This window comes from Labeo rohita, chromosome 19 (assembly GCF_022985175.1).
Source record: "Labeo rohita strain BAU-BD-2019 chromosome 19, IGBB_LRoh.1.0, whole genome shotgun sequence".
In the NCBI taxonomy this organism is placed as follows: domain Eukaryota; kingdom Metazoa; phylum Chordata; class Actinopteri; order Cypriniformes; family Cyprinidae; genus Labeo; species Labeo rohita.
This window is the reverse complement of record NC_066887.1, coordinates 23,985,007-24,011,168: the sequence shown is the minus strand read 5'-3', so window position 1 is coordinate 24,011,168 and position 26,162 is coordinate 23,985,007. Positions and strand designations below refer to the sequence as shown.

General features: G+C 34.0%; 1 protein-coding gene across 1 annotated transcript; it reads left to right on the top strand.

Annotated features, from left to right (window-relative positions):
- Positions 1-499: 499 nt before the first annotated feature.
- Positions 500-25,880, top strand: nudcd1 (NudC domain containing 1). Its single transcript, XM_051137567.1, has 10 exons — positions 500-754; positions 1,123-1,277; positions 3,744-3,932; positions 4,386-4,575; positions 5,442-5,630; positions 13,628-13,835; positions 16,835-16,979; positions 18,007-18,132; positions 24,991-25,147; positions 25,293-25,880. Exons 1-10 carry the CDS (start codon positions 640-642, stop codon positions 25,577-25,579), a joined length of 1,761 nt encoding a protein of 586 aa, XP_050993524.1. The 5' UTR covers positions 500-639; the 3' UTR covers positions 25,580-25,880.
- The last annotated feature ends 282 nt before the right edge of the window (positions 25,881-26,162 follow it).

Genomic DNA, 26,162 nt, shown 5'->3' with positions numbered 1-26,162 from the left:
AAGATATTTCCACGAAAATTACACAAATTAAATAATTAGAATAAAATGTACATTTAATACATATATAGGCCTAGGCTACTCATTATTTTCTTGTTTGCAGTTAGTGTTGACATTTTAAAAATAAGTCATGTAGCTACTTACAGATTATGACAGTTACTAAATACCAGCGTTGAAATACTTGAAAATTTTGCGTTGTCATTGTTTATGCCAAATGTACTTTTATCCAGCATTAACAAACACAGACAGACTACAGGCTATTTTACTTTGTAGGCTACCGTTTGAGTAGCTACCAGTAAAAAAAAAAAAAAAAAAAAAAAAAAAAATCACAAATGTTCACGGTTACATCTTTTTAGATGTACACAAGTAAAAGATAAAACGTTAACAAATACAGTTTATTATATCAATTCATTATAACTTGTATTCTAAATTATTTTTATATATAAACGGAACCCGCGGAGACTCAATTTCCCAGAATCGTATGCGGTCGGTCCGTCTGAAAACTAGTCCGGGTCGACACGTAGGAAACGCGTGCATTACAGTTACAGCTTATTTCCTGTTACTAGCAACGTTAAATATTGTTTTTATTGGAATCCTTAAACTGTTATATACTGTTTCTTTGAAATATAATTTTAATGAAATATGGCTTTACCAAATTGCTCGTTGAAGGTAAACAGAGATCTGTTGGATCCCAATTTTGAAAGTTACAGGCTTTCACTGGACTCTATCCCTACTTACAATGTAGAACTAGACGCAGGTGAGAAAATAGCTTTATTTAACCTGCTGTATTGTCTGCTTTTATTTATTTTGTACGCGTTTATTTAATCCCGAACGTGACAAACTCATAAACAACATTGTTCAAAACCAACTAGCTGTCGTGAACTAGTTACACTGTGAACTAACGTTACACTGTCAGTAACAGTCCTAAACATGCAGCTCTACAACATGTGCATTGCTCTTCATAAACTACCAGATGTGTGTATCTTATTTATAATTTTAAAGTTAGTCCAAAGCTGTTTTTTGGGCACGGGTGACGGGGTATTTTGTTCTTTGTGGTTTGGGATGCCTTCTCCAAGTCTGTTGTCATTTGCCCCATCAGTTATGCATGTATGTGTCTTCTTTCAGCTGTGGCTGAGGTTAAACTGAAAGACAGTCAGTACACCCTGGATCATGTGAGAGCATTTGGTATGTACAACTACCTCCATATCGACCCCTGGTATGAAGACAGCGTCTACTTTGTGGACAGCAAGTGCCGAGTTCTCAGTCTAACAGTCACACTGGTGAGTCTCTTAATGTTTTTCTGAAATATAGGTTATAGTGGCCACATATTTGGATGAAATTCCACCCCAGAGCACATTTTTCTACTATTTTTCTCCCTCAAAATAGACGTGTCGGTTATAAATACACAAGCATTCTTCTTGGTAAGTTTCAGAGAAAGAAAACAGAGGCCAGAGGATGTTTCAAATTATATAGTGTTTTTGAACTGTTTTCATTTTGTATTAATTGTCAAAATGTAAAATGAAATTGTATTCCCTTAATAACAATTTTTTTATGAAAAACATCAGCCTCTTGAATTTTAAAGATTTTATAAAATTAACCTTTTTTTGTTCATTTAATATTTTAACACTCCCAGTTTCTGTTAATAAAAAAAAAAGACAAGCAACACTGTCATAACAAAAGCAGAAGTACAATAAGAAAATGTATATTTTTTGAATATTGTGTTGGGCGATGGGAAGAACCTTAGAGTCAACCCCTCTCTTATATGAATGTTTTGGATTAGAAAATAAACTGTGTAGTTTTACAGTATTTCTAGTTTTTCTCTACCAGCAGAGGGCATTAATGGTTTATAGTAGTGTCAGGGATTCCAGGTAGAAGATTTCCTTTTGATTTTAAAAGATTTTGATCTGATATTGAGCTTAACAGCGTCAAAAGAATAAACAAAATATTTTAAATATTTATGTGCTTATTATCTTGATTGTTAATCTAATTCTTTATTTGATGGAAATCACAATCATTTTATAAATAATAGAAAGCAATTTATAGTGCTCACAGTGTACTAACATAATGTACAGTGTTTCCATTTTTATTGATTTTATTTTTAGCATTGGTATTGTACTGTAGTACATGTGTGTACACTTTCTTTTGCATAAAAGGCCACATTTGAATAGTGAAGCATCTATTATTATTTTTTTAAATAATGAAAGACATCTCCATTAAAATTATACAAACGTAAAATAACTAGAATAAAATTTAATAAGAAAGAATAATATTTTAGATGACCTTCAACTAAAAAAAAATAATCTTTAAAAATGTTAATAATTAAATAATTTAAAATGTGACCCTGGAACACAAAACCAGTCATAATGGTCAGTTATGGACAATATTTGGTTGAGATACAGCAATTTGAAAACCTGGAATCTCTAGGATGCAAAAAATCTAAATATTGAAAAAATCAACTAAATGAAGTTCTTAGCAATGCATATTACTAATCAGAAAATAAGTTTTGATATATTTACAGTAGAATATTTACAAAATATCTTCTGAGTAAACATGATCTTTACTCAATATCATAATGATTTTTGCATAAAAGAAAAATTGGTATTTTTGACCCATACAGTGTATTTTTGGCTATTGCTACAGATATACCTGTGCTACTTATGATTTGGTTATGTAGTCCAGGGTCACAAATATATATATTTTTTTGTTTTAGTATTTCCATTTTAATTTATTGATAAATGATTTAGATAAAGGAATAGTATTTCAATATTACTGCATCTCTACTTCCGTCTTTTCTTAATTTCTTTCAGTTGTTTTATATGGAGTTTGATTTCAGAAGCATTACCATACAGTCTGAAAGGAATCAAACAAATGCATAATAAGAGGAAATTCACAGATGCATAATAAGATGAAATTCAGCGTCTCTACAGAATGTTTTGTTCTGAGCTAGTTTATGTTTTCTGCTGATTGTAATTTTTTGTCATTCTTGCTACTGACATGCTGGGTTAAGAAATTTCTCGTTATGAAATGTGCCTGTTGCGTTATAATTACAGTTAACATACTGCAATTATCTCTCCTTGGGGACTGTTTGTGTTCTCTCAAAGGTACTAGACAGGGGGCATTTCGCCTCTGGGAAAGAAGTGAAAACCGAGACGGATCGCCGTTAATGTGTGCATCAAGCTCCATGGCAACCAAAGGCCAATTGCTACCTAATTCTTTGGAAAAAATTGCTACCTTATAAAGAGTGTAATTGATGATTATTAAGTTCATTGTGATCCTTTTTAAATTGCTGGCTTTGAAGTTCAGGAACACGCAGACTTGGTTATGTGGCACTTGTTAGTTTCGTTTCTAAATTGTTTCTTTGGCTGATGTCTCATTTGTTTCACAGATGTTGTTTAAAAGACCCTAAAGCCCATGAAAAGACATAATAGTTGTGAGATAGGTGCACAAAAGAAGTTATTTCACAGGATTTGAGTCGATGTTAACTTGTTGACTTGCTAGTTTAATTAACTGAACTTCATCTGAACTGGTAACCAGAAAGTTGTTATTCGCATTCTTAATGGATCCGTGAAAGTTCCCCATTGTAAGCACATGCGTTTTCTTTTACAGTCTGCAACATTATGAGCCTCCAAAATACATGCACAGTTTAATCATGTCTGCAAGAAAATGCTCAGACTTCTGTTTTCTGATGGTGTAATGATAGTCAAGGTGACTGAACGATTGACAGGAGCCTATTGATGTTTTTCCAGGACACAGCCTTGGGCAAACCTCGTGAGATGTTCCGTTTCGAATCGGACCCAAGCTCCTGTGAGGGAGAGCAGCTCTGTGCTTCTCTGAGCCTGACCTCCGCAACTTGGGCCGCGCTTTCCGACGGAACCGGAAGGTTGACCCTTTTGCGCACCAGCAAGAGAGGAGAGAGTTCACATATTAAATGGGAGGTAGGGGGAAAATCAACCAGCTTTTTGGCTTAACAGTTCCTGCTAATCAAATTGTTGGTCTATAATTGAAGAGTTTATTTGCAAAAACAGATAACTCCTTTTTTTTTTTTTTTTTTTTTTTTTTTTTTTTTAAATCATGTTTTTTTTTAATTATGTTATGTTTTGTTGTGTTTTATTGTGTTAGTTAGCTGTTTTTTTGTTTGTTTTTTTCGTTTTTTTACCTAATCAAAATAACCCAACTGCAGTTTAACTGAGATTTATTGGAATGTACAATGAAAAAAACATGATTTTTGAAAATGGTTAAAAACTGAGTTATCTGTTTTTGCAAACAAACTCTTTAATTGTTGGCTTAATTCTTCTGCATTCAATCCTACGACATTTTGGAAAATGCATTGTTTTTCTCCGCATATGAGATGCATATTTTGCATGGATACTGTTTTATTTCACTCCCAGCCGATGTTCAGCGAGCGTCTGGGAGAGCCGTTTATCATCGTTCACAGCCTGGCTCATGTGCACTCTCATGTTCATACCATTGAAGTGCTACTTCTGAGAGTCCAGAAAGATCCATCTGATACCAAAGGCAGCGGTTTCTCAATCTCGCTGGAGTGGATCACTGTGGACAATTCTGCTGGCCAGAGTGAGAGTGAGTGTCTCCCTGCTGTTCAATTATTTCTGCTCCTCCTTTTAAACCTGAGCTGCAGCTTTTAAACCTGTTACTGCAGCACCAATTTTTCTCAGTCATTTTTTCTCCATAAATAAACAAAAACAAAGTAGTTTGCTTATCTTTATAAGCAGAGTCTATTCAAATTTTTACTTAAATTTTTAATAATATATAAAAGTTATGTTATAATAAAATTATATCACTATGTTATTAACAGTTTGAGTGAAATGTAATAATTTAAATTAAAGCATTTTTAAGGACATTTTGAAAATCATTATATAATGACAGCAGGGTCACATATTAACTTTTCTATTAAGGGGCAATATTTACCCATGTATTTATTTCCAAGGGCATTTTTTTACATTCGTGTGGGCAATTTTTATAATCATCTTTGTATTATAATCACTATACTATGTTGTCTTTAAAAGAGAAGTCCACTACCAGAACAACAATTCCAAAATGCAGTTTATCTGTAAATTGCTGTTCTGGAAGTGGGCTTCTTTAATGTCAAATACTTGAATTTACCCAGTTACATTAATCAATATTTTTAACTGTTGTCAATAACTATAGACTGTTTAAAATTGTAGCCTGTCTAAGTTATACATAAAAAGGAGCTCATAGAGCTGCAATATTATGACACAAATCATTATTGTAGATTATTGATCATTATATTGTAATAATGATTATTAATATCAATATAGAAAACAATAGTAAAATGTTTTTGTTTTGTGTCTGCGTTTTGGGCACGTCACATTCTGGCTTCACAGACAAACATGTTGGTGTATAAAAAAAGGAAAAAAACTGGAACAAAGAAAAATACAGCTAGTAAAGTGCTTTCTTTCTTGCAGATGAGGAGAGGAAGTATGGTGTTAGGAAGAGGAGGGTGATGAAGGGCAAGTCCGTCCCGCACTACGCTGCCGTGGAGCCTCAGGGTAAAGGAATCAGTGTAGCCTCTGAGAAACCCTTCGCTTTTACTGAGGTGGACGGACTTCCACTCGAAGAGCCACCTGCTGAGGATATGGAGGTGGAGAACTCAGGTGAGAACCAATGGCCGGGCAAACAGAAGGTCATACTGTCATAAACATGCTAGTCAAAACTGTGTGATTTGAAATAGTCCCGAATATTCATCTAAACTTCCTGAAAGTAAAATTTCACTCTAGGTTGCGCTTCTAAAAGCCTGTAAGAAAAGACATTTGAAGTAGTCACCAATCAGCCTGGAAACTCTCGAGTGCTGCAGTCTTGAGGAAGCGCACTTTCAGAAAATGATTCAGAGGCTTGCTGTATCCATAGAAACATCAGAAAGATTCATTCAAATAGAATTCCTCAAATAGACTCTGATGAGGACTGGAGAGGACCAGGCGCTTCTGCACAGCAGTGGTCATCAGTTGAATTCATTTTTCATTTTTGGCTAGGAAATTTAGGTAAAGTAGGCTGGTTTATTTTATGTAACTATTGATCGGCTGGTATTATATACATCAAGTTCGATGTGACAAAACAAAGCTTAATTAACAGCATGTTTTTCTTGCGATCGTATAGGACGCTGTCATAACAGTTATAATATTTATATCTTCCGTGTAATTGGTCATACTGAATTAAAGGAGATGTCAAACTTCCAAAACAAAGATTCACATATAATGTACTCACCCCCTTGTCATCCAAGATGTTCATGTCTTTCTTTCTTCAGTCGTAAAGAAATTATGTTTTTGAGGAAAATATTTCAGTAGGGATAGGCGATACCTTATCGTTTGCGATATACCGGTAAAATTTTTCCCCATGATAAGAATTAGTCTTCCCGCGATAATAACGATAAAGTCTAGTTGTTGACACATTTCTGTGTGTGAAAGTATAGAGTGATATGCTAAAGGATGGATGTAAAACTAGTAACGTTATATTGCTAAATGAAGAGCTCCAATCTGAAACTGGTTTGGTCAAAACTGCAGTGCGACAAAAATCGGTCTGAGCCTTGAATAACGTTAACTGTACTAGTAGCAAGTGTGCGATGCAGTTTTGTGTGTGTTTGAGCCTGTTTACAAACCTGTTGTCCAACAAAGATATTATTTATTGACATGCTTTTTCTCCAAATTAACTTCATTACATAGTCAAGTGTTTGAAATAACCTTTTGCGATCAGACGTGGCTTCATATCAAATGAGGCGGAAATCATACTATTTTATAGTGTTATAAAGGCAATGTTGATTAGCATTGCTTTATAAATATACTTAATCTTTAAAAATAAAAATACCCAAGATTGCTTGAAGAACACAGACAAACCATATATTGTAGCAATCGTATGTTTGTTGTCTTATAGTTTCCTCAGTTAAAATTTCTCTATCTGCGGATTCGAGATTCTTGAAGCGTTGTCAGTACTATTACTTCTACTATAAAGCATATGTGGAGTTTCTGGTGTGCCAAGTGTGTTTCTTACACAAGAAATTCGTCTTAATGTTAGGAGTTTCCAGTATAGAAAGTACAAATAACTGAATTCACATTCCAGTGAATTAAACAGTCATTACATAACGTGTGTATTCAGTAATGCCCACAACACCCTATTTTGGGTAAAAATAGGAAAGAATACTTTTCTCTAAAGAAACAGGATTTTCCTGAATTATCGTCATTGAAATCGTTATCACAATAAATACCAGAAATTATTGTGATACATTTTTGAGACCATATCGCCCATCCCTACATTTCAGCATTTTTCGGTCCATATAATGGACTGATATGGTGCCCCGAGTTTGATCTTCCAAAATGCAGTTTAAATGCGGCTTCAAACGATCCTAGCCGCGAAAGAAGGGTCTTATCTAGCGTAACGATTGGTTATTTTAATAAAAATAATACAATTTATATACTTTTTAATGTCATCTTGTCTTACTCTGCCTGGACTGTTTTTTTCCGGTTCATGACAGTTAGGGTATGTCGAAAAACTCCCATCTCATGTTCTCCCTCAAATTCGAAATTGTCCTATATCGCTGTTTTATCTTTTTTGTTAAGGGTGTTTGATCTTCTTTGCATGTTCACTTTGCAAAGACTGTATCAGTACTTCTGCAGCGATGTAGGATGATTTTGAAATATTTTTTGAAGTTGAGAGGGAAAATACGATTGGAGTTTTTGGACATACCCTAACTGTCTTGAGTCAGAATACACAGAGTTCAGGGAGAGAAAGGCAAGACGAACGTTTGAGATTAAAAAGTATTTAAATTGTATTTTTGAAATGAAAATAGCCAATCGTTTCGCTAGATAAGACCTTTCTTCTTTGGCTGGGATCATTTACAACTGCATTTGGGATCGTTTGAAGCCGCATTTAAACTGAATTTTGGAAGTTCAAACTCGGGGCACCATAGAAGTCCATTATATGGAGAAAAATGCAGAAATGTTTTCCTCAAAAAACGTAATTTCTTTGCGACTGAAGAAAGAAAGACATGAACATCTTGGATGACAAGGGGGTGAGTACATTATATGTGAATCTTTGTTTTGGAAATGGACTTCTCCTTTAAGTAGTGGCTCATTTTCATTAGTGTTTGACATTTTCTTTATGTCAGAGAGTGCTAATTGCAAATATTGCCTCATTAGAGGTGCTCAGACTTGGACGATAGCGTCCCTTTCAGTCAAATATTTGTTTATTTCCTCATTTAAATGAGTTTTTGAAGTGAAGTGTTTACGTGCTTCCTTTCTAACAAAGCTAAAACAGTCAGTGATTGAAATCACCAAACAATAAGCTTATAAAACCAATATCGACAGAAAATTATTTATAATCTAATTTATCTTAATGTCCTCTTTCTCTCATTTCCTGTTTGTACTCTTTCCTATTAGTCATTTTAAAACCTGTGAGAAAGGGAACTTTTAGAAGGCCATTTGTTTCCTGTGCACCCTTTGAGTTTTTTTTTTTTCTTTTCTGTGACATAAAGGAGTGATCTCGGCTCATCCTCTTCCTCTTTCTCTCTCCCATTTCAAGAGGCTGAGAGTTCTGAGAGACTCCATTGGTAGGCGGATAAAATGGAGGTGCATTAGCTTGTTTCAAAAAGAGAGGTCGACCTTCCTTAACCACAAAAGACTATTAATGGTCACATGTACGCCAGACATTGATGTTCTGTTGATGGTGCGTTGATTTAAGGGTACATGAACAAACCAAAGCTTATACAGTGAACACTGTTATGAGAGGGTTGGGGAAATCAATGCAGTGTGAATTACAAGTCTTTCTGGATGATACAGAATCGATACGATTTTATATTAGTGTGTCATTCACACACTGCTTGAAACACCCTTTTTAAGAGCAGTAAACATCCAACATACTTAAGACAAGGATAGTTTACCCAAAAATGAAAATTCTTTTTAAAATGTATTTATTAATTAATTAATTTATAATTTTATTTTATTTGGCAGCCAAAATGCTTGTGATTTAGTTTTCAATGTCCATTTAATTTGGTCAATGAATTATTCTGTAAATCCAACTGTAAATTGGACATATTTTACAGAATTTTTTTCTTAAGTTCTTTTAGTAATGCTGTTCTTTTTTTTGCACCCAAAATGGTCGTGATTTATTTTTTTATGATCATTTAATCAATGTTTTTTGTGTGTAGAAAAGATAAGACGTGTTTATTTATTCATTTATTTATTTATTTATTTATTTATTTATTTATTTGTTTGTTTGTTTGTTTGTTTGTTTGTTTGTTTATTTATTTATTTATTTATTTATTTTATTTGGCAGCCAAAATGTTCACGAATTAGTGAATTATTCCTGTAAATGTGTTCTATTTTGCACTTTGTAGCATTTTATTTTTTCCCTGATGTTCTTTTAATGTTTTTTGTTTTGTTTTTTTCACCCACAATGGTCATGATTTAGATTTTATGACCATTTAATCTTTGAGTGAATTGTTCTTGTAAATTGGCCATATTTTACAGTTTTGTAGCATTTTATTTTTCCTGAAGTTCTTTTAATTTGTTAATTTTATTTGCAACCATAATGGTCAATTTTTTTTGACCATTTAACTTGTGAGTAAATTATTTCTGCAAATTGGTTATATTTTACACTTTATAGCATTTTATTTTTTCCTTGGGGGTCTTTTAATGTTATTCTTTTTTGCAACCAAAATGGTCATGATTTAGGTTTTTATGATAATTTAAATGAATGTTTTGTGTATGTAGAAAAGATCAGAAGAGTTTGTTTATTTTATTTATTATTTTATTTTTTTATTTGGCACCCAAAATAGTCATTATTTAATTTATGACCATTTAATTTCTGAGTGAATCATTCTTGTAAATTGCCCATATTTTACAGTTTTGTAGTATTTTATGTTTCCTGAGTTTTTATTTTTTATTTTTTTTAATGATGCTGTTCATTTTATTTTGCACTCATAATGGTCATTATTTAATGTAGGGTTTTTTTGTTTTAGTTTTCTGACCTTTTAATTTTTTAGTGAAATATTCCTATAAATTGGCTGTATTTTACACTTTGTAGCACTTTATTTTTTTCCCTGATGTTGTTCTTTTTTGCACCCAAAATGGAAATGATTTAGTTTTTTTTTTATGACCATTTATTTTTCAGTGAATTATTATTGTAAATGGCCTATATTGTACACTTTGTAGAATCTTTTTTTTTTCCTTTTAGTAATGATATTCTTTTTATGCACCCAATATGGTCATGATTTAGTTTACTTTGACCATTTGTTTTTTGAGTGAATTATTCCTGTAAATTGGCCATATTTTACATTTTTTTCTTAAGTTCTTTTTATATGACAGATTTGTTTGTTTTTTTTGCACCCAAAATCAACAAATGACCGTTTTGCCCTCTCTTTACCCCCTAGAACTAAACATGTAAGACTTTTATTTTGTACATGCAGTGATGAAACATGGGCAGCATATTTTGATGTTATCGTGGATGTGATGTCACATTATAAACAAACGGTATTTTAAACATTCACAGTATTTTATATGTATGTTCACTTATTAATGTTAGTCATTTTTTAAATCCCAAACTACTATAATTTAATTTTATATGACCATTTTCACCGTTTCTGTTCCTTACAAATTTAAAAGTCCTGTTTTTGCTACTGTACCTGTAAAACTTCTATTATGTAAATTACTTTAATTGTGAGTAATTATTATATACTTAAATGTTAATGTATGCATGTACATGCTTATGTGCTCATGGCTGTGACATCACAACCATGAATTTTTCCAAACATATTTGCTGTTTAGTTTCCATGAATAATCTGGGAGGAAGTTTTGTATCGTGTCTACATAACGTATCGAATTATTGTATCTCAAAAGAGCAAAATCCTGTTTTCCATCTTATGCACACAGAGTGATTCAGCAGTGTCACAGAACATCATTGCCCTTCTCTTCATTATCCTGTTTTGCCCAGCAAGATTCCGGTTGGGCCACGAGTTGACTAGACCTGCAACAAAAGAAGATAATGAGCGTACTGCTCTCACTCCTCATTGCACTCGAAAGCAGCTTTATGGCTTGAGAAAATTGTTCCAATTTCACTAATAAGGTTTTGCCAGCACAGCTAAGACTGAGTGGGTGAGACTCCGACCTCTCAGGATGTCTCACTTCTTTTATTTCCTTATCCGCCTCTCTTTTCACCTTCACTTTTTGCTTAAGAGATCAACTGCCACAAACTTTTGTTTGAACTCCGTAAGAACAAATTTGAGCTTGTTTATCCACGTTTTTCTTCCTGTAAGAGCAGGCGCAGCCATTTGTAAATTTTATGGTACTAATGTCCGGTCTCATCTGCATCCAGCTAGCTGTACAAAACAGCTTGTTTTGCTGCTTGATATTGCATATTGGTGTGTCTTATCATATTATTTTAATATATTATCCTAATTATGAGCACACTGGTTTGTACTGCAAACAGTTTTACCATTTACTGCACGTTGTTGTTCTTCTCGTTATTTCCTTATAGCAGATAATGAACCGGAAGTCTCACCCATATGCTTAATTCCTCATTGAAGAAGACAGATCAATAGAGTTGTATCTTAGCATTTGCTTTATTTGTAGCTGTATCACCCAGTTCGCTAAGTAAAATAGGAAACACGGCTAAAAATCTGTGCCTAATGCAGTAGGAAATTACCTATGTTTCGGGTCTGTTCTGAGTGCCACTTTAAGATGCCGCAGACTAACGTGATCTGGCAGACATTACTGAGACTGTACAGCATCACTCCATCACTGTGATCCAGACACCTGAATCAGCTCTTTAAAATGCGAAGTACGCTCAACTGCCTTACCTGGATGACAGTGTGATCAATAGAAAATGTACACAACCATGTTTTCCAATAAAATTCTATTAAACGCCACAGATTAAGGCACATCCTATAGCAGGCATGTTTGTACTAAAAAGAAGAATATTCATTTCATTTAAATATTGCTAACTAGTGCATTACACCTGTTAAATTTGGATTGCAGTGGTTGGTGATTAAGATGACAACTGGTTAGTGAATTCACCTTTTACTTTGTAACATCTGTAAAATTGTTTATTAGGGTAAATGCAGATCTATGAAGATGCATAAACACCCAAAATATATTGGTTTTGTGCAGTACTGTTCAACAGTTTGAGGTCAGTAAATTTTTTTAGTCTCTTATGCTTATCAAGACTTATCTCCTTGGGGCAACACCTTGTGTTTATGGGGGTAATTTTACCCTAAAATTTCATAGTAATTTGCTGATCTTGTTCCAAACCTGTATGACTTTGTTTGTAGAACACAAAAAGGAGATGTTTTGTACAATGTTCAAGCTTAACAGTGATTTACATGTTTGTAAGTCCAAAAATTATCCTAAAATGACAAAAACAAACAAACAAACAAAAAAATTAATTCAGGAAAAGACAGGAATAATTTTAGATCGAAATAAATTCCCTGTAGTTCTCAAATCTCAATATTGTGAAATATTGTTACGATTCAAAATAACAGTTTTATTTTAAAATGTAAATTATTGATGACAAATCATTATGCTAGTCACATGAATGCTGATTTGCTCAAGAAACATTTCTTAGAATTATCAAGGTTGAGAACAGTTGTGCTGCTTAATATTTTAGTTTATACCATGCTAGATTTTTTCAAAAGAAAATTCAGAAAATTCAAAAGACCTTTTGCCATAGAAAAATTTTGTAGCATTATAAATGTCTTTGCTGGCAATGTCTTTTGATCAATTCAATACATCCTTGCTGAATTAAAGTTATAATTTCTTTCCAGTAAAATCTTACTGACCCCAAACTTTTGAACTGTAGTGTTTATCGATACAAAGGTTTGCCTGCTTACTAAATAAGGATGCTTGCAACCCTACCTACTGGATTAAACCTTATAAATAACTGTAAATAATTGTAACTTCATTCCTAAAACCACCACCAGAGGTGCTATAACCAAACAAATGTGCTTAACCCAATTTGGTGCTATAATCAAACAAATGTGCTTAACCCAATGTGCTTAACCCAATTTGTGCTTAACTACCAAGGACATGGACATTGGTAGTGTCCATGTTGGTGGGTTTGAACTTATAACAATATAGTTGCCGGGTTGTTGCTATAGTATACAGTCACTACACCTCAAACTCAGCAGCAAAAGACAGAGCAGAGCACTAATGTTCTCAACAAATGGCTCTTATGAAGGCTTGCAGGGTTCGGCCTTCCATTGCTTAAAAAAAATAAATAAATAAAAAACCACACAGTTACACAGGGTTGCATGCATACGGGTTTAATTTGTCATTTTTTTCAGTAGCGTCAGTGACCTAGAATTCTCAGAACTCATCATACTTTGTATTACACACAGAGTTCACCTTGGCTGAATGATGTTACGGAAGGAATAGACAATGGAATTGAACATAAAGGCCTGCATAATAAAATACATCCTAGTCTTTTTTATTTTTACAGTGAAGATAGCCTACTCAGAAAATCTTTGCCTGTAGTGTTTCTTACCCGTTTATTAATTTAAGCGAACAAATCATGTGAAGGTCTACCAGATAGCAGAGTAATTTAATTATGCATTCATTCGTAAACATCTGCTTTGAATCAGGTGTCACTTCTTCCATTGTTCTGATCACAGATCCCATCTACTTCTGGCAGCAAACAGAAGAGGATGTGACCGTGTCTGTGCGTTTACCTGAAGGCACCACCAAAGATGACATCCGCTTCAAGCTCACCGTGGACTGCCTACGTGTCAGAGTAGGAGATTACGCACCGCTGCTGGACGGGCAACTGTTCGCTCCTGTAGATCCTGAGGCCAGTGCTTGGACCATTAAAGATGACAAGAGGTAAAAAGATATAGGCGGAAGTTTGAATTATAATAGAATAGAACTTATATTAGAATATTGTTTATCACTGCAACTGTCATGTGGAATAATCTTCTTGGAGCAACTTGTGTTTTTGGAATAATTTTACCCTAAAATTCCATAGTAACTTACTCACCCTGATCTTATTCCAAACTTGTATGACTTTGCTCGTAGAACACAAAAAGGAGATCTTTTGCATGTAAAGTATGATAAAAGTATCCTGACAAAAAAAAAAAAAAACCTTAATGCACTAAATTATAAATCTTCGAAAGCCATATGAAAGGTTTGTGTCAGAGTGTCAGACAGGAATAACTTTATATCGAAATCTATATATAACTCAAATCTCACATCCATGATAATGTTTTGAATTGAAAATGCTGGAACTGGAAAGTGATGTGTAGCCTCCCACGCCATGCTTGAAAAAATTTGATATTGTGGACATGAATTAAGCATTCCTTTGCCCAATTTTTAATTTATTGCCATTTTTCATTAATTTGTTCCCTTGCCTTAGTTAAATCTAGGGCTGTCATGATTCCTTGATTCAATTTGCGTACCTGATTTTAAAAAATCCTCAGCTGTCGAGTAATCAGCGAAATACCGGAAGCGTCATCAGTCGGCCATATTGGTGGCATCGAACATAAACAATGCTACTGAATCGAACAAAACTATTTTGCTGTTTATTGCTGCTGAAAATGGTCAAATATTGTCATTTTTTAGGGCTGTACTAATTGGTCGGACCGGAAAAACATTTGGAATACTAAAGACTGGCAAAAGTTATAACAAATTGAGAAGAGTCCAAAAAACTGTCTGAGGAACAGAGGCTGTTTGTGGTTGGCCAAGCGGAACCAGGATTTCCAGGGCTAGAATCCTGACAACATTCCTGTTTGTTCTTATAATTTCCGGGTAAAATATTAGGCTAATATCTTAATTAATACTGCTCGTACATGTCTTAACCACCTATTAATTGTAGTTTGTCAAAATATTTTGCCCTTTTAATTTTTCAAACTCCATCTCTGCATATTGCTGTGAGTTTGGGTTTATTATAACATTCATCTAGGAATGCTGTTCCATCATATTTGTAAGGCAAATCATTTATAAACTCATTTAAAAACAGGAGAGTACATCAGCATCTTTCTTAATATGCTAACTGTTCATCACAATTTCAAAATAAAACTTCAAAACTTCACACTTAGTTAGCATGTTTTGAAATCCACATATTTAAGAAATTACAGTGGCCACAGCATTTTGGCGCCCTCTACTGTCATTTGTTATAGTGCGTAATGTACATTAGTTCTGTTGTTTATAATACATTATGTATTTTAACAGCTTTGGTCAATAAAAACATATGATTACTTGCTTTTTATACTTTGTTTGAACTAATTGTTATTGCCTAATTGTTATTGGCTATTGTTTGCGTAGGTCTATTTTAAAAATATAATTAAAATGAATTATAATTATTAGATCATTCGATTAATCGTAAGAATAATCAACCGATTACTCGATTACCAAATATTCTTTAGTGACAGCTCTAGTTAAATCCACGCTTTATTTGTTTTTCTTATTTTAGTTAAATTATGGTCACATTTTATTCATGCATGTCCTTGTTTTATTAAATTGTGGCCACTTTAGTTCATTTGTTTTGTTGTTTTAATTAAAATGGGGCCACATTTTATAATTTTTTTTCTCTCATTTTCGGCAAATCGTTGAAATGTTGTACTAATTTGTTTTCATGATTTAACTAAAACAAGGAAATAAAAAAATTAATTTCAAAAAGAAAGAATTGTTAATGTGTGGCCATAAGTTTATGTTTTTTCCCCCCCAACGTTTTTAAAAACCTAAAACATTCTTTTGTCATGAAAGAAAAGAAAATTCTGAACTACTGGCATGACTGAACAAAGTCCTTAATATCATAAAGACCAGTTTTATGTGCTTGTTTGGAGCTGATCACTGTATAGAAAAGAACATCTTATATTGTGTTCATCTTGTTCCAAACCCGTATGACTTTTTCAGTCATACGGGTTTAGAACAAGATGAAGGTGATTTCTTGAAAGTTGCGTTCAGCAGTTTTCTAAATGTTATAAAAGCTTATGAACTGTTGATATTCCACATTATGTCTTGGCAAGGACTAAATGTATTGTGTATATGCACAAGAGGATTTTGGCAAGCGCTGAGCCGAAGTAACGCATATGGAGAACAACCGCCCACAGTGTTGTATGTTTATGAGAGGTGTGAGCTGCCACTGTGCCTCCGTACACATTCATCACACGAGTCGAGATGTGAACGGTTTTACAAAATAGTCATTTCTCAGAAACATGATTCGAGCGTTAGTTGTTCATCTGATTTAAATTTTCACATCCTTTCCGTTCATCCGCTGTCCATTCCTTTTTCTAATAAACATCACCTCCCGTCTCGTTCACCACCTCCTCCTGAGACGCAAACAACCCCTCCCTCCGCATTGTTCTCTGTCCTCTCGGCTGTGTTTCCAGATCCTTGATTTTAATAAGAGGCCCCTGATGGCCCCTCTTGTGCTCTTGAGTGTGTGAGCCGGACGCTGTCTGAGTTCAGATTTGAGTGTTTATACATGTGTTTATGTTTTCTGTCTGTTGTTTTTGCAGTCAATGTAACTGTCATTTGCATTTGTATGGGAACCCAAAGCGCTCCTCATTATAAGCCATATACAATATAATGGAATATACAAAAGGAATCGTTTTTTTATCAAATGCAGTGGAATATATTGGAAATGTTCCATTCTTAATTGTACACCGAGTTCAAAGGGAAAAACGGAATTAATTTTGATGAAGTCCTTCATTTATAACAGGAACTGTCTACACTGTAAAAAAAAAAAAAAAAATGTTGTTTTATTAATTGATAGGAAATCATTTGAACTTTTTCCAGAAGTACTGAGGAAGTTTGAATGATTCACTTGTGTTACACTGTAAAAAATTATGTGTGATTATTATTTAGAGTTTTTGTTTGTGTAGTTTGGAGGTCAGTCTACAGAAGCGAAGTGAAGGCCCACTGTGGTCCGAGGTGATTCTGGGAGACCGGAGAGGAGAATATCTAATGAATGATGAACAAAAATCACAGCTTCAACAGAGACTCTCCTATCTCACTGCTGAAGACCTGGTCAGTTTCTTTCACTAACTTTTGGGGGTGTAACAAAGCACCATTTATTTTTTAACTTTATATAAATAATTTTTACACAATAAATAAGTCTTGTTTTTCACATTTGTTTAAATTATCATAGTTTTAAATGTAATCATTCATTTTTTATAATAGTTTTTTAATACTTAACAGGGATGTTAACGATTCACTCAAATCACAGTTCAATACAATTTACGGTACTGATTTCACAATATGATTTTCTCATGATTTAAAAAAAATATAAAAATTAAAGAAAATGAGATTTAAGACAAATTATATAAATGAAAAAGTGTCCTTTTATTATTGCTTGGACAAAATGCACATTTCTTTGTGAAATTGAAATATGTCAAATAACACATTTAAATTAAAGTTTTAAAACCAATCTAAAAACAAGTAAATAAAAACACAAATAAAAGAAATCTCCCCAGAATAAAAAAAAAAGCGGCTTTGCTTGTGTATTTTACTCTGTATTACTCTGTTTTACTTTGTATTTTAATCACAATCCAAACAAAAATGGTGAGTTTTTATTTTAAATTTGACTGTATAATTTTGAAATTTTAAGCAAAAACAGAGTGGTTTGACTTTAGGTTTGTGAATCTTTACTACATAAAACATTTGAACGAAACAAAAGCAGCAGACGGGGTGAATGAGTATGCAAATTCACTCTCTTCCAGCAGGTGGCGCTTATGGAACAGCGAAAATATAGCTTTACTTTGCTACTCCTGTAAACAAAGCATGTACTTTAATAGTGTTATACAAAGACAAGATGAAATGAAAAAGAAAAGGAAATTTCCCCTCAGAGATACATTCATATAAACTCCCACTTCTAACTGTATCGCAATTCATTTAACTTCTCAACCAATTCGAATCGTCACATATTTGTATCTATTTTTAACCTGCTCTGGATGCATCAGTACATCCCTAATAAAATGTATTTAAAAAGTAGAAAAAACAGACAGTGGGAAAAGTTTCTAAATATTGATTATTTATTTCTTACATGACTTCATAGAATTCAAACCCAGAGAAGGACAAGCCTCCTTGCAACGCCCAGGAACTGGAGGACTGTGACATGTTTCCAGAGGACAGCTCTACACTGATGCGCTTTGATGGTGCCACTCTGAAGCCCACCAATGTGGTAAGGCCATAAAAAATACAGTAGGCTGGCCTGGACGGAGCTTCAAAGTCCAGATGTTGTCTGTAATTGTAGTTATCGTCCAGACTCGTGTTGCCAAGTCTTCGGTTTTCACGCTTAATTAGGCTACTTTAACACTGATGCCTTGAATTGTTTTTCATGTCCATGGATTAAAGCGACCGCAATAAAGTGATCTTTAGCCCCTGCAAATTTTGCAAATTTTACCAGGGAAACCCTGCCAAAAACCTTTTTTACACCCCGAAAAGCGAATGGGCTAGTAATAGGGCAGGTTTTGTTGGGAAAACCTGGCAACCCTGGTCCAGACCATGGTTAAACTACTGTGATTGCTCTATTTTAACCAGTAACATGTAAAAACAACAAGTACCATTTGTTTAGGCATGTTTAGATTTTTGGTTTCCAAATTTTACTTTGAAATAGATGGCATTTAATGAACACATTCCATTATTAAGCCTAATTTGACCATTAAACATCTTCGCATCTGTAGATTCGTCATTTATTACTGTTCATTTATTATTGACCACCAGCATGATGGTGTTCTGAGCAATCCTCTATATCACCTACAGGACAAGTCGGCTCTGCCCAAGAAGATTGATTTTAAAAAAAAATAATAATAATTATTCTGACGTGATCTTAAAGATTTCATTGCATTTAGATCAGTGTTTGAATTCCTACTGACCTATCGCAACTGTTATCTTGTTTAAGTTCCCAGAAGAGGCTCAGGATCTGTGCTGTCATGTTGAAATGTAATGCATCTTGAACTAAACTGTGCTGTAAGAGGGTGTGAGTGCAGAAGCACAATATTGATTTTTCTCTTCTGGCGTCTCGTGCTGCGAGTAACATTCCTGCACTTGAATGTTCTGCACAATCTAGCACTGACTGTGTCTTTGACATGCAATCAAAGGATCAGTCACCCAGTCAGTAATATTATGATGGTTAAGGAATTTAACAGCTCTTTCATGCTGGAAATCTCAGTGTTTAATTGTAAGAAATAAAGTCCTCAAATAGTGGCTTTTGTTATAGGCGCAGATGTGCTAATCAAGCCATGTCACTCTATTCATTTAGCATGTGAATTAAGTATGCTGTACCTGTTCGTTCAAGACAGAATGAAAGCCTAATTACACCTGATTATGAATAGTTTGTAAATCATATCTTTTGAAATCCAGGGGTTCTTTAGTCTTTAATATATAAAATAATAGTAGGGGAGTTAATCGCATTAATTTATTTAGAGAAACCAGCAAGCAAAATTAACTATTTTACATAACTACGTATTTAAATTATACACTATCAGTGAAAAGATTTTTAATGTTTCTTGAAGAAGTCCAGGGTTACCTGAAATTCTTGAAAGTTTGTGAATCTGAAAAACAAGGTCCTGGAAAGTTTTTGAAAATAGACATACATAGATACAGGTCCTTGAAAGTGGTTGAATTTATTTATTTTGTGCAAAGAAGTTTTATGAAAAAAATTCCATATTTTATTATTCCCTCTAGTCCGCTAATGTGTTATTTCACAAACACTTGTGGCCTGTGTATACTAGCTTTCTTGATTTGAGTTGTGTGTTGTACGTTCACATGTGTACGAAACTACTACTATGGTACCTTAATGTTTCACAGACACGCCGTGAAACATTGCAAGAAATAGGCTATAAAGTTGTAACAGTGTATCTTACAAAGTAACACTTAAATTACCATTTACATTTATTTGTAACCTTGCTCTCACTTGAAATGTGTCCCCACATTATGTCCTTGAATTTAAGGGTATGGGAACCCTAGAAGTCTCTTCTGCCCACCAAACCTACTTTTTTTTTTAACCCAAATAATTTTGAAATATTTTTACTATCTAAATTAACTTTTTTTATTCAACTATATTTTAAAATGTAATTTATTCCTGTGAATTCAAAGCTAGCTGTCTTTGCTTCATTACTCTAGTCACATGATTCTGATTTGCTGCTCAAAAAATTATTCCTACTGTAATGTTAAAAACAGAGTAGAATTTTTTCAGGTTTCTTTGAATTGAAAGTTCAGAAGATCAGCATTTATCAGAAATAAATATCTTTATAATCACTTTTAATCAATTTAAAGCATCCTTGCTAAATAAAAGTATTCATTTCTATAACCCCCCCCCCCCCCCCCCAAGCGTTTGAATGGTATAGTTTATAATGTAACAATAGCTTTTTATTTCAGATGAATGCTGATCTGTCTATCTTTCTATTCAAAGAGTCCTGAAAATGTACTCATCTGTTTTAAATATTGATAATAATAATAATAAATGTTTCTTGAACAGCAAATCAGCATATCAAAATGATTTCTGAAGGATCATGTGACACTGAAGACTGCAGTAATGATACTGAAAATGTAGCTTTGATCTACAATATATAGTCTATAATAATAATAATAATATTTTTCTAATCTATATATATTTATTATTATTATATTTATAAATTATGGACAAACAGTGCAGGCCAATGTATATCACTCACAGCTGACACAAGGCTATGTTAAATTATTATTTTTATAATCTTCTGTCTTTCATTTATAGTAGGTTTATCATTTCTGGTGAAGCAAAGAGAATACATGGTTGCAAATCTGCTTGACACTTAAATTACCATTTACATTTATTTGTTTGGCAGAAAATTCAATACAAGGCTTTTTACTCTGCATTTATTTATTTATTTATTTATTTTGTATAATTATTATAATTATTAACAACTACAACATCAATAATCGTCATCATCATTATTTCATGGCAGTTTTTTTATTGCTTTTCTGTTTTGACTGTACGTGCAGTACATTTTGTAAATGCTGTCAGACTTTTTTCTTTTGCCATAGAATAAGATTCCACATAGAATCCCCCACCCCCCACCACCTCCATCATTTCCTGTCTTCCTCTCACTTCTAAATCACTTACATTGATGCAGCGAAACACACTGACCTTTTCTGAGTGCACTCGCTCACAGATCGCAAAGCCGCCTCTCTCCTGGTTCTGATGAGAGCCTTTCCCGTGTCGACCTCTTCAGAGATTTCAGATTGCATGTTTGTGTCCCTCAGCTGGGTGCTGGAGCAGACCTGAAAGAACTTGTATTTCTTTTTGTGTTCCTGTAGAGTGGCACCTCTCCTTTGAGAGACACACTCGTCTTTCAACTCGAAGCCACAACGGCAATGAGTGAAGGAGAGGGTTGACATTTACTGTATATGTGAAAGATGCGATCTCAAGAGTTCCTCACCACAGTTTGAGATAAGCAAAGTGCTTATACGTTAAATATAGATAGTATTATGCTGGAGATGCGATGATGGACGGTTATTTTAATATTTGTTGCCATGAGATTTGTAGTAACGCATTGTTCAAATGCTACTTTTGCAGTTGACGTGGTTAAATGAGACACTGTCACTTCAACTGTCACCTAAAATCATGGAGGCTGGGGATTTTTTTTGTTTTTTGTATTTTTTTATATACAGTAGTCTGTAGAAATAAAACCAAAATTAAAAAAAAAACATTAACTATAAAATTATACTATATTAAATATAAAATTAGAAAAATATTAACTTATTTTTTCATCTAGTTGCAAAGTCAACTTAGTTCCATTCAGTTTAAATTAATGTACTAAAACTAAAACTGAAATAAAAAATTAAATTAAATTAAAATGACTAAATATCTAACTAAAATCAGTAAATATAGTAACTAAACTTTTACAATGGAAAATTATAATAAAAATAGAATCTTAGTTATATTAGCATTATCATCATAAAATAATGAGTTTATTTTTTGTATTAATCATTTGCTGTTGCAAATTCTGTTGATTTTCAATTTTTACACCAAGGTAAAGTTATCTAGCTGGCTGACAAACAAGTGTTTTTTTTAGTGAAAATATTGGTATGCCAAGTAAAAATCTGAACTACAGGCCAACAGAAAAAAAAAAATCCTTATTGTTGAGCTCTTCACAACTGCTGCGTTCATGAATTAAACATGAGACTGTGTGATTTTCTTGTAAAGCAGTTCTGGCACAGCCAGGTGCCCATTTGTGGAGAGCCATAAACATTTCGACCTCTCACTGAGAGACCAAACAGTAACAAGTGTAACTCTGAACATAATGAAAGAAAGGTTTTAAGGGCCTTTATTTTAAGACGTGTTTCATTATCGGTCCTCCTGTTCTCTCTGTGTGCTGCTGTTGACGCCATAAATGTGCACATCGATGTGGTCAGTTACATTCGCTCTCATAAACAATACAGGAACACTTTTCAAAATCTCCTCATAATTACACAGAACTTGACTTTGTCTGCAAGTTTTTTTTTTTTTTTTTTCTTCCCCAGTGAAAATGAGTGGTGACAATTGATACCTGGACTGTAATCGTCTTGGGAAAACTTAATATTGTACTAATTAATTAATTTATGTATATTTATGCTTAATGTTTATGTGGAAACCATGATACTTTTGGACATTATTTGACAATATAAAGTTTAAAAGAACATTTATATGAAATAGAAATCTTTTGCAATGTGTGTCATTATTAATGTCAGTTTTTATTAATGTAGTGCATCCTTGCTGCATGGTTAAAAGTTGTATAAATAAATAAATATATATAAGGTCTAAGGTCAAAAAACTTCCTGTAGAGCTCAGAAACAGGATTGCGTCAAGCCACACATCTGGGGGAAGAGTTTAAAAAAAAAATTCTGCTTCTTTGTAGGTTCACAGAAGCATGTAGTCTGCATTACCCTTAATGGAAGAAGTTTGAAACAACTAGGACTCTTCCTAGAGCTGGCCACCTGGCCAAACTGAGCAACTGATGACTGATTAGACTGGTAACCAAGAAGCTGATGGTCACTCTAGTTGAGCTCCATGATCATATGTGGAGATAGGAGAAACCTACAGAAGAACAAACATCACTGCAACACTCCACTGATCTGGGCTTTATGGTGGTGTGACAAGACTCAATCCTTTCCTCAGTGAAGACACATGAAAACGCACTTGGAATTTCCAAAAAAAGCACATAAAAGACCCTCAGATTGTGAGAAACAAGATTGTCTGGTCTGATAAATCTCAATTTCAAGCATCATGTTTGAAGGAAACCAGGCACTGCTCATCACCTGCAGAGTGCTATTCCACAAGTAAAGTGTGCTGGTATCAGCCTCCTGCTGTGAGGATGTTTTTCAGCGACACAGACTGAGGGACTCATAAGAGTAGAAGAAAAGCTCAATGTACCAAAATATTGTGACAGCCTTAATGAAAACCCAGTCCAGAGCATTCAGAACCTCAGACTGGGCAGAAGATTTACCTTCCAACAGTGACAATGACCCTAAGCACACAACAAGAGTGGCTTATGGATAACTCTGTGAATGTAGTTGAGTGACACAGCCAGAGCCTTGGCTTGAATGCACTCAAATATTTCTGGAGAAACCTGAAAATGTGTATCTGCCCCCATCCAACCTGACAGAGCTTGAGGAAAAGAATGGCAGATAATTGCCATCAAAAGACTTGAGGCTGTAAAGGTGCTTTAGCAAAGTACTGAGTTAAGAGTATGAATACTTATGCAATGTACTTTTTTTCAGTGTTTTATTTTTAAGAAATTGTGATAATTCTGTTGTTGATTTGTCATTATGGTTTATGGAGTGTACACTGATGTGGGGGGGGGAAAAGTCATTTAAAACTGTTTAAAGAAAAACGTTAAAGAAATGAAGGGGTATGAATACTTTTTTTCTAAATTGTGCATATTTTTGGTAAATCAAGTAATTAAACTAATTCCAAAAGCAGATCTGTAGAGACAAGTTTATAGAGGTAATTCAGCTTGTTTTATGTCTAAACGACAGTGGTGGCAATTTTAAGATGCATTTAAGCTGCCGCATACTGCTCTGAATTTAATATGCAGTTACCAGTGAGCAGTGCAAGATGAGATTTCCAAAACAGCATTTTTAAAGAGATGTTGGCAGCCAGCAAGTGCATAGTGCAGAGGTGCAAAGACGTCACTGAGAAGTCATAACACTTATCATTTCAGTACAACATGAAAACGGTTGTGATTCATAACAAGAAAGACATTTTACATCATGTCTGTGACGATAATGCTGGTTGACTTACAGCTGCTGCCATCTTGCATTGCTGTTGTTTACTCTTGACGTTTCAATCCTGCTGTCGTTTCAGATGGGCGCTTCATAATTGGCTCTTTTTATGAGAATATGTATGGAGATCTTTTCCTTTCTCATATCATGTTCTGCCTGAGTGATTGCATAATAGACAGACAGTACAATGAAAAAAATTGACTCAAAAGAATTCACCATCTATTCATATCCATTCTGCTTGCCAGCCCCCATTTCTATTGAGAATAATACAGTGTGAAATCTTTAAAAGCCACACACAGAGAATATAGGTTTGGTATAGTTTTAGGCAGAGTTGGTCTTTCGCTTGTGCTTTAGACTTTTTTTTAGATCATTTAAGTTTATATATAAATTACGCAATTATCCAGACGAATTTATAAAAAGTCTAACTATAATTGGAACAGTTTCTTGAGTACAAAATCCACATATCATAATGATTTCTCAATGGTCATGTGACACTGACAACTGGAGAAATGACTGCTGAAAAGTCAACTTTGCCGACACAGGAATAATTAACATTTTAAACTATACAGTTATTTTAAATGTATATAATATTTCAAAATATTACTGCTTCAACTGTATTTTTTTATCAAGTAAATACAGCCTTGGTGAGTATAATAGACCAATTTCAAATACGTTAAAAAGTCCTTCTGAAACTTTTAAATGGGTAGATATCATTGTGTATATTATTATTATTATTATTATTATTATTTGTTTAATTTCTTTTTGAATTATTTACATGCTTTTTCTTGAACTTTAGGTGAGCCTTGGAAGCCACCAGTTCCTTTTCTCTGTGCATATTGACCCATCTGAGATGCCTGCTTTCTGCTTACGGCATGATGTTGATGCACTGCTCTGGCAGCCCCGTCCCAACCAGGACGATATATGGGAGCACATTTCAACATTTAACGCACTCGGTAAGGCCAGTTATATGTGAATAATGTGTTTTAACAACCAGAGGCAAACAGCTTTCTTTTTTCTATCCCAGTTTAATATGCAATTGAGAAAATATTTTGCATAGTTATTCTTACACAGACAATCTTGATTCTTTTTTCCATTCAGGTTATGTTCAGGCTTCAAAACGCGATAAAAAGTTTGCAACCTGTGCCCCCAACTTCTCCTACGCTGCTCTTTGTGAGTGCCTCAGGCGTGTGTTCATTTATCGGCAGCCCTCGCCGGTCGACACGGTGCTCTTCAACCGGAAGCAGGGTCGGCAGGTCGGGCAGGTCGCCAAACAACAGGTAGCCAATCTGGACACCCATGACCCAGTGCTTGGATTCAGGGCCACTAACGAAAGACTGTTTGTCCTGACAGCAAACAACCTGTTTGTGCTGAAAGTGAACAATTAAGATTGTCTAATATTTCTGCTGGATGAATGGACACTTCTGCTCCAAGGTTGGTCAGGAGCCATTTGATGGCCATATGACATGACTCATATTTCAAGACCAAGTTGGTATGAACTCCTCTTATGTATTGCGTGTCTTTGTATGTTAATATTTGTCTTTATATGTAAAACATTAAGAATGAAACACGTTCATATGTCCTCTAGAGACACAATCTATAGCATGAATGTCACATTGCATTCCATTCGAATGTAAAACAGATAGATAAAATAAATAAGCATATGTCAAACCACGTCTGTTTTCCTCTCTTAGTTTTTTTTTTTAACATTTTGACCACAATCTATGCAGAAGTTAGAAAGTATTTACATTTACCATTGTTTTGTTCCCTGCAGAACACGACCCCATCAGAACAAACCTGCGACCCTTTTTGACAAAGTAATTATTTCACCAGACATGAGTCAGCAGTCAAAGATCAACAGGTATCAAATGCCATGAGACTGCATCAAAATTGGAAAGGCAGGTGTGACACATTTCAGAAAATTGCCTATATTACTGTCTCATACGTTTAAAATAATAATAATTTAATAAT